The 9,945-nt window shown below is 34.3% G+C and overlaps 1 protein-coding gene across 1 annotated transcript; it reads left to right on the forward strand.

The window, feature by feature from the left end:
• Nucleotides 1-613: 613 nt before the first annotated feature.
• LOC126717726 (CRAL-TRIO domain-containing protein YKL091C) lies at nucleotides 614-5,951 on the forward strand. The gene is made up of 6 exons (XM_050419579.1): nucleotides 614-931; nucleotides 1,001-1,256; nucleotides 3,115-3,151; nucleotides 4,448-4,565; nucleotides 5,141-5,251; nucleotides 5,596-5,951. Exons 1-6 carry the CDS (start codon nucleotides 860-862, stop codon nucleotides 5,731-5,733), a joined length of 732 nt encoding a protein of 243 aa, XP_050275536.1. The 5' UTR covers nucleotides 614-859; the 3' UTR covers nucleotides 5,734-5,951.
• Nucleotides 5,952-9,945: the final 3,994 nt, after the last annotated feature.

Raw genomic sequence — 9,945 nt, forward strand, 5'->3', positions numbered from 1 at the left:
GAGCATTCGTTGACTTAATTGATATCTTTTAATGCACAAAATACTTTAGGATCTAGAAAAAAAAATGTTTATATTATAATGTTAATAACATTCGTTGACTTTTATCAAAAATCAAAATACCGTGAACCTTTATAAGAATAAGTGGCGATACTTACACACTGAATACAAGATTGTATTCACACTGTATACTTACACATTGTATACAAGATTGTACATACAATTACACACTTACATTCTATATGCATAGTTAAAACTTAAAATTGTGTCTTGAAAATAATATTTTAGTTATAATTGTGAAATCATGTTTTAGAAAACATTATTTCAACTAGTGTGTAACTTAATTGACATCTTCTAATGCACAAAATATTTAAGGAGCTAGAGAAAAAATGTTTAAATTATTATGTTAACCGAATATGGTGACTATCTTAAAAAAAAAAAAAAAAAAATACTATAGCGTGTACAACGTGAGGAACAATAATGATAGTTTAAAAAAAAAAAAAACCAACTAACCATGTGCGAAGTCCAACTTACCTTGCGGACTTGTTTGCTGTCCTGCCTGTCCATATCAGTCCTACTTTTACTTTTCCAATCCGATATTTTATGAGGCTCTACTACTGCCCTGCCTTTCTTCGTCTTTTTAGTATTTCTTTAACCAAAGTTCCGTTCTGTCAACGCAACTCTCACTTGCCCTTTATACTTCATCAGTGCCATCATCTACATATCCTGAAAAAAAACCAAATTTTGAAGTTTTGAAACTATCAAGTTAACAGTTTTAAATTGAGTTTTGAGTCAAAAAGTGCTTTTTATTCCCACTTTCAAAACAGGGCAAAAATAAAATTATCTTTTCCTTGAACCCCACATGGAGAAAAACCAAGAAATGGCACTGACCCAGATGAGGAAGTCAGTTGAGAAGCTTGGCTCTTCCACTGAGGTAAACCAATCTGTTCCTTTCTTAAACCATGCAAGCTTCAATTTTTAATGTTGGGTTTGTCTTTGACAGGGGTATGGGGACCCAACACTTATGAGGTTCTTGATTGCAAGGTCAATGGACCAAGACAAAGCAGCCAGGATGTTTGTCCAGTGGCAAAACTGGAGGGCTGCAATGGCGCCCAATGGGGCCATTTCTGAATCTGAAATTCCAGATGAATTGGAACCCAGAAAAATTTATCTACAAGGTTTATCAAAGGATAAATACCCAGTGATGATTATCAAAGCAAGCAAGCATTTCCCTTCTAAGGATAATGTCCAATTTAAGAGTAATTATTTTAGTTTTACTCTTTTTTTTTTTTTTTTTGGTTAAATATATAGTTGAATCAGTTTATATTTTATCTTGACATAGTTATAATTAATTCTTCTTCCTTTTTTTTTTTTGATTAATTGCGATTCTTGTATAGTCAGTGCATTCACTGCATTGATGCCTTTTAGTCCAATTTGTCCCATCTAGGGAGCATAATGTATAGTATATGTACCGTAAGGGAAAGGTTCCAGCATAGAATATTAATGTGGGGGTTGGCCAGATTGTATTGTGCCACTTGGTTTGATGTCCTAGACTCATGGGACCATATAGTCGGTTTTTTTTTTTTTCGGAAGGTGTGATTGGCCTTTCATTATTAGATTATTTATGAGTGAGGTAGTTAGTAGTTACCCTGTATCGTGAGCTTAGGATATGTACCACCAAAAGGCAATTATGTTGTTATGGTCGCAATCATGAAGTCATCAGAGCCTCTCCCCAACGATTGTTTGTGCTTGGAAAAGGTTAGGAATGTGGAATCCATCAATATAAAAATGAGTCAGATGGCCACTTACAAGAAAAAGTTCCTATAGTTAGAAACCACTAATTAGATAAAATATAGTGTTGAAGATTGATCAAAAGATAGGACCACTTATTTAGAGGTGTGGTGGGCCTAATGGTGTTTCCCATGTCACCAAAAGGGATCTCTTATTGGCAGCTCACCTTGTAGCATGCATGCGTTGCTCTCTTTTTTCTTTTTCTTTTTTATATTATTGCATTTTTTTTTCCAAAAAAAAAAAATATATATTTATGTGACCTGACTGACCTTGTTTATGTGTATTTGTACTGTGTACATGCGTTGTTTTTGGTAAGTTACATGCACATTTGGTGTGTCTTGAACCCACTTATTCATATATTTAATTTTTAAAAGATATTTATAACATAATCTAGAGTTTGCAACATCATGCCTTCTTTTAATTCTTGATTTTGGTAACCTGCATGGGTATAACAGTTGACTGAGGCTCTGGCTTCAGTTCAGAACAAGAGGTCTTTGCTCAACTCTCTTAGACTGCTAATGCATGTGGGTTACAAATGATTATGTGCATGGAGCATGGTACAATAATAAAAAAGGAAAAGAATCCTGATTTTTATAATGCAAAGGGAAGGCAACTCCAATATCTGATTTTGGTGCATGAAAAATCACGTTTCTACTTTGTTCTGGCAATGCCTCTTGTTTTCCATTGATCAACCATCTTAAACAATTATCGTTTTGCAACAAGTTTGCTTGTTTAATTTAATTTCCCTGATGTTGGTCAAATTCCTCCCCCACATTATTTGAGGTCTGGTAAACTGGGAATGTACCATGTCTCACACTTGAAATAGTTTTTGAAGCTGCATCCTATAATGTTTCCTATTGTAACTACTTGGGCACATTGATCTCAAAGTTCTCATGTCAACTCTAGATATCACGAATTAGGATAACTATGGTCTTGTATGGTCTTCTAATGATGGCCAATCATTCAATGGTTGATTAAATTTCAGAAGTAAGCCACATGGAACAAAGTCATGAACATAGGAAACAATTTTTTATTTATTTTTTGGTTGTGTTTACTTCATTTTGAAGATTTGTCATATCCCCCATCCCCTTCTCTAAATAATAATTTTAGTTCAAGATTACTATCAACTGGATATTGGGGACTGATGGTTTGAATCCCCAAATTACAGCCTTGATAAACCAGTCATTGTGTACTGATAAGCAAATGACAAACATGAATAGAATATAAATAATCAAATAATTGGATTTCCTTGGAGGAGTCTGTCCTTTAAATAGAAACTGTTGGATAATAAATACTTTGTTAACTTTGTTTTGCCTATTGGTGCAGAATTCGTGGTTCATCTGCTAGACAAAACTATTGCAAGGTACAACCCCATTTTCTCTAACATTGATATGTGCTTACAAATAAGTAGAAAGGGTAACATTTGAAGTGAATCTGTTTGGAGGCATGATTCCAAGGGTTTTCTTTGGCTAAAATACAATTTTGATCCCTAAATTATGTGTCAAACACCAATTTGGTCCTTAAACTATCGATTGCTTCAATTTAGTCCTTCAAGTTAACCAACTCAATTTAACCTCTATCATGTCTTACCATCACTATGTGAAAGACAATTGCTGATGTAACAAAAAAATTTTATGCGCATGTCTGTTGATGTGGCATATTAGGCCTCATGGTCTCACAAAATCAAAATATATGGAGATGTTAATTAACTATTTAAAAAACATTAAAATAGATAGAAAACATTATGGTACCTACTGTGCATGTCATTCGTCTCCATATGTTCTGCTTTTGTGATACCAGCATATGATTTAACATGGTGTGTCAGCATTATAAGAAATGTATACAAAGAAGTCTGCCACATTAGCAGTCGTCATTTGCATAGTGAGTCAGTGATGATAATTTAAGGTAAAAATAAAATTGAGGCATGTTTAATACTTCAGGGACTAAATTGAAACATGCACTCTATGGGTTTTGAACTCTTGAGTGACCCTCTATACTGTTCCTAGGAAGAGCAGAGCTCATTAGCAATAGTGGAGGTAATTGTTTTGAGCAGGATTGCAATTAAAGGCCAGTACATCTTTGAAACTGCTCATTGATTTTATTATCAATGTAAGGATTGGATTGAAAATAATTGTAACAAGTATAGAGATAAAATCCATGCTTGGTGTAAATGTTCCTAGAAACATGGTGTATATTTATGTTTGAGAGCAGAGGGAAAGATCCATATTCTGCAAAGTAGCATGTGCTACTGAAGGGGTCTTGTAAGTGTGCTATATGTGCTAGGTTGCCTGAAAGAACTCCAGAATGGGCAGGGAAACTTAAAATTTTCATTTCATTCATTGGCAAGTGTAGGACATAAGGTGCCCTTTTTCATGTAGAACAGTAGAAATGAATTTAGATTATCTAAAATGAGAATCTATAAGTATAGCAGTTAGATTAAGTTGTTAAAAGTTTGGCTCTGCCCTTGAAGTGATCCTTGTTTTACAGATATTTAGCATTGGCATGTCAAGCAGTGCCAAAGTTCATATTGTATAATTGTATCCATGACCTTACCCTCCATCACATACTGCACTTACTTTAATATGCCTTTCCCCCCCCTAATAATTTTACCATTTCTGGAGATAGTGATTCACGTGGTGTTTTGGTTTGTCTATTTCAGTTCTTTCAAAGGAAGAGAAATTGGTAATGAAAAGTTGATTGGCATTCTTGATCTACAGAATATTGGATATAAGAACATTGATGCGAGAGGATTGATCACCGGATTTCAATTCCTACAGGTGATTGTAATCTCCTTCTTTCTGCATCAGCATATTGGCATATCCTGTTCCTTTTCTCCAGATTTTGCCCTTCTCATGCCTTTTATTTTCTTATTCCCTTATTTCATTTACTACCTCTAGACAGTAGACTATATCTAGGCCAAACTTTTTTACAATTTACACCCATCTTGGGCTTGGTCATGTACTGCCCCAATTTTTAAGCCTATGCTGGAATGAACAAAGGCTTGCAGCTTTCAAAAGCCTTTGGTCTATTAAGGGAAATACCTAATAGATATCGTTTTATACCCATCTAGAGGTTAAGGGTTTCATAATTAATGGAAAGAAGCTTTCCCTTTGGTCTATTAAGGGAAATACCTAATAGATATCGTTTTATACCCATCTAGAGGTTAAGGGTTTCATAATTAATGGAAAGAAGCTTTCCCTAAATGCCTGTGGTCCATTAAAGGCACCACTTCACGAAAGATTAAATCTTGTTTGGTGCTGTGTGATGCAACATCAATGCTTTTTTTTTTTTTTTTTTTTTTGTTGTTGTTGTTGATATTTGTGTTTGCATTATCCTAAACTTCTTTGTGTAGGCTTACTACCCTGAACGTTTAGCAAAGTGCTTCATTCTACACATGCCACGATTCTTTGTGAGCGTTTGGAGAATGGTTTCTCGTTTCCTTGAGAAGGCTACATTGGAAAAGGTATGTGATACATGTTAACAACTAAGTTGCATAAACTCAGTGACTTGTATGCTTGAGAATAGAAACTGTTGGCTAATATGCCTTATTCAAAAATGGAAGTCAGTGTGTTGGTATGCCCACAAAGAATGTAACAGCATTATATGTAAATGCGTTTAAGGGTTAAATATTCTGAATAAATACATTTGCTTTTGCATAACTTTGATGCAATTTCCTTTTGTGAAAAATTTGATACATTGCCGGAGTCTACATATTCCAAAATTTTCAAAAAGGTGGGATATTGTTGACCAAATTCTATGTTTATATTAAGATTCTAAATAAATTGGCTGTGTTTGGGATGATTGCAGATTATGATTGTTACCAATGAGGATGAAAGACAAGATTTCATAAAGGAAGTTGGTGAGGAAGTCCTGCCAGAAGAATATGGGGGGCGAGCAAAGCTTGTAGCTATTCAGGATGTTGTACTTGCCCCATTGGAGGGTTGATTCCACAGATAGATGTAGGTGGCGGCTATTGCAATAACAACTCTTACTAATATCATGTAAAATGATACTATTGTTGAAATAACAGGTGGTGGCTACTTTCAACCTAATCTCTTTTTGCTATAAGCGGCAATTAGTAGTTATATGAGGCCCCAATGTCCTAAAGTTTCCCAAACATTCCATTAATACTGTATTCAAGCAGCAAAATGGTTTCAGCTTGATATTGTGCTTCATTCCATCTGGTTAAAGTGCTGATTTTCTGCTTAAAATTGATTTGGCTAAACCATATAAATAATGCAACCATCAGTTTTATTTCCTCACAACTTGTAAATGTTGTCAACTTGTGTGTTCTTGTTTTTAGCCTCTCTTTTGAATTTTGTATTGGTTCTCTGTTTCTGCATAGTTTCTTTCTTCTTGTAAAGTGATTAAGCAAATACTGGGGAATGTGAAGTAGTTTCATGCTTGGTTGAAAATTTGTTTTAATTTTCTTTGATACACGAGGTCCATGGGGTAATTGAGTAGATAGAATTTGACTGTATTTAAGTGCATTAGTGTTTTAATAATGTGTGGAGACTTTGCCTCTAGTAATTTCCAAATGTAATCCAAAGGCTAAGATTTTAGACATTTGCAAAAATGGTGGTTGAGAGAGTGAACATTTCATTGTTGCTAATCAAAATTATGTCAATGTTGATAGTCATATATTCTCTTACATTTTTATAATTTTTTTTCTTCTTGATCGCTTCATTTTTATTAGTTTTCTTAACAAAATATTGTGCTTTACATTGCAAGATTGTTTTAGGAATTTTGCACCAAAATGTGTCATGATCTGTGGATCATCTTTCTTGTATATAAATGGACAATCGGCAACATGTACAAGAATGTTAAGAATTCCATTAGTAAATTTAAATTTAATAGAATAATTTAAATATCATCAATTAATCAGAAGAGAGTTATGGACTCAATAATTTAGAGAAAGTGGACCAATAATTTAGCTGGCCACGTTGTTAACATTTTCTAGTTTATTCTCAAAAAAGTCTTAAATATAGCCGAGGTCAACTCTTCGGTTCGAACCAGAAAACTATTCACTTTATCAATTTAGAGCTCTGGCTTCCTATAAATTTCCTTATTTATTCCTATAAATAAGGAAATTTATATTATTTGCAGTATGTTGTGATATAATATCTGGATAACAAGAAGTCCTATCCTAATGCAATTTGAAAGGAAAGTAATAAATCCATTATACCTTTTTTTTTTTTTTTTTTTTTTTTTTTTTTTTTTTTTTTGAGAAAGAAAAAATCCATTATACTTAATTGATCAAATAAATAAAATAGATTTGGATCATCTAATGTCTTGGGATTTACAGGTGAAATATTTAAGGGAAGTAATAAATCCTATGATGTAGCAATCAACAATGAGAAAACATGTATTTTTTCATCAAAAAAAAAAAAAAAAAAAAAAAGTAAAAGAAGAAGAGAAAACAGTATTTGTAACAATTGGGAGGAACCATTCCATGACAAAGAAATCTCTTTGTGTGGACAGGGATAATAGAAGGCATAGGCCCACTTTATAGTGGAAGCCAAGACATCTCATCTAGTAGCAAAAAATTATGCATGTAAACTGTGAAAGAGATGGTCTTAATGTCATCAACCACTACAAACTTCAAATCAACATGAGTGACTTTCCCTCATTTCTCATCAGTCCATTGTAAATACTATTGATAGGATTAAGTTTATTTTGAAATACTTTGTTGATTGGGTTGTAGTTCATGCATTTAGGAAAACAGACGTCACACACAACATATCAAGACGGGCTCTTTTTGAATAATTGCGTTGGAAAGATCCCCATCTTCTTTATACCTGATTTTTTTGTTAGGGTTTCAAGAGTGGGATGAGCCCAATTCCACAGTATAAATATTGAATAGGTTAAAATTCTCATATGAGTAAGAAATAAAGAGTTTCTTTTTAAAAAAGAAGAAAGAAAAAGAGTTACATTATTTTGCCTATATTTGTAATCCATTATTTACAACTTTTGAAATTCAAGAAAATAAAAAGTTATTTGAATCTAGTAATTCCAATAAACTCTAAAATGTATGTTTATACATGAATTTACTTAAATAATTTTGATTTATATATTAATTAATACAATTACATTAAAATATTCAATTGAAAAATAATATTCTATAATTTTTTGTGAAGGATTTAGATTGGATCCAAAGCTCCATTACGTTGTTGTGGATTTCATCCCATTTTGGATGAAAAAAAGAAAACCATTTGTGGGGACACGGTTTACAACCCAAGCCCAAAATGTATGGAATCTTGACCCAATGAGCCCAACACGATAATTTTGTAGAGAGTGGGTCGAAGAACTAGGTCCTAATGAATTTAACAACGGCTAGTATGAGTTTGGAAAGTGATCAAACAAGCACAAAGAAAATAAAGCTGAATCACTTCGCTGTCTGAGGAAGTCACACTTATATAAATTGGTCACAATTGAGTATAAGAACAATTAGGATTGCTATAGTGTTCTCTCTTTATTTTTCCGATCCCCTTCTTATGGAGGGTCTCTCACATTATATATCCCCCTTTGGACCATCTTCATCCTACAATTGTTGATCATCTGAGCCCTTACTTGAGTACCTATCTCATCAGACACCCTCTTTGGCTTTTTGTGAGTTGTGGTAGCCAAGGCAGCACTGTTCAGAGGTCTTCTCCACATAAATGCGGCCAGAAAAGTAGCTGCAGTGCATTTAATGCGGTGGTGGCAGCTTTCCCTTAGATATTTTTGAGTTTCCTTCATTCTCGTATGTTCATGAGGCATGTCCTTATCATTGGAGCTTCTTGGAGGGTCACTCTAATTGCTGGAGTACATACTTGAGCTGCATTTATCATATTTAAGGAGGAGTTTCTCCTCGGACCACCCACCATTCGTTCTTAACTCATGAGACTTTAAATTGAAATTTCTAGTAATTATTTGTTCCTCCTTGGACCATCTAATGTCCTCGGACAAAGCCCAAGGCCCAATACATGATTTTGGGCCCTTATCCCTACACCATTCTAGTCAAATTCTATTTTTTAATGTTTAAAAAAAAATTATAAGTGAAAACTATTTTGTTTTGTTTTGATTTAACTTTATATTTCATTGATTATTAATATAGACTAGTCGTAGACCTGCGCGTTGCGCATGATAATTTTTTAGATAAAATATTATTTTAGTCCCTAGACTTTATAAAGAGTTAAAAAAAAATAGTTTTATCATATTTTTCATAATCTTGTCTATAACATTTTTTATCATTATCATATATTTATTGGTTGATGATTTGCATAACATAAACATTAAATCAGAGAGGTAGAACTATTCATTAAAATTTTTTAAGTCATGGTGTATGAAGATTATGATTATATATATTGTAGGGGTGAAATTTACAAGCCAATAGTGGGCTTTGGGCCCTGTGCGGAGTCTAGCCATTACAAGAAGGGAAAACGGGGCCAGAAGATTTCCAGCCCAATCCTGTTGGGCCGGACTTATTTAAGGGGCGTCCGAGGAGGAGTGCCTCCTCGGACACGCCAAATGGGAGTCCAACGTACACCCTGCACACAGTGAGGAACCATCCCAAATAAGAGGAGAATGTTAGACGTCCAGGAGGCAACCACAGTTGCCGCATTAAATGCAAGGAAGCTACTTTTCCAGCCGCATTAATGTGGAGAAGACAGGTGAATAGTGTTATCTTGGCCAGTGTAACTCACAGAAAGATAAGGTAGATGTCCGATGGGACAGGCACTCAAGTGAAAGTCTAGATGGTTAACAAGTGTAAGGCCCTTATCAATTTGAGGGTGCTATATAAGAGAAGGAGATCCCCAAGAAGAGGGGATCGGAGAATTGAGAAAGAAGAGAGAGAGAAAGAGAAGTGAAAGAATTCTGTAGTCCGTAATCAGAGCAAGAGGTGCACTTATACGTCTCCTCGGATCGATATCCTGTGAACTAAATGGAATATTCTCACGTTCAATATGCTGCATGATATACATCTAACTGATGTTCACTTCGTCTAGCCCTAGTTCTGTAACCCGCTCTCTACAAATTCATTGTCTGGGGACTTTTTGGCCAGAACCACTTACTTGCTGGGCCTGGGCCCCAAAAACCGCCCCTACATATATAATTTCCCTAGGTAGAATTTGATTAGTTTTAAGTTTAAATTTTGTACTATTATATTTAATTGTT

This window comes from Quercus robur, chromosome 3 (genome assembly GCF_932294415.1).
Source record: "Quercus robur chromosome 3, dhQueRobu3.1, whole genome shotgun sequence".
Taxonomy (NCBI): Eukaryota; Viridiplantae; Streptophyta; class Magnoliopsida; order Fagales; family Fagaceae; genus Quercus; species Quercus robur.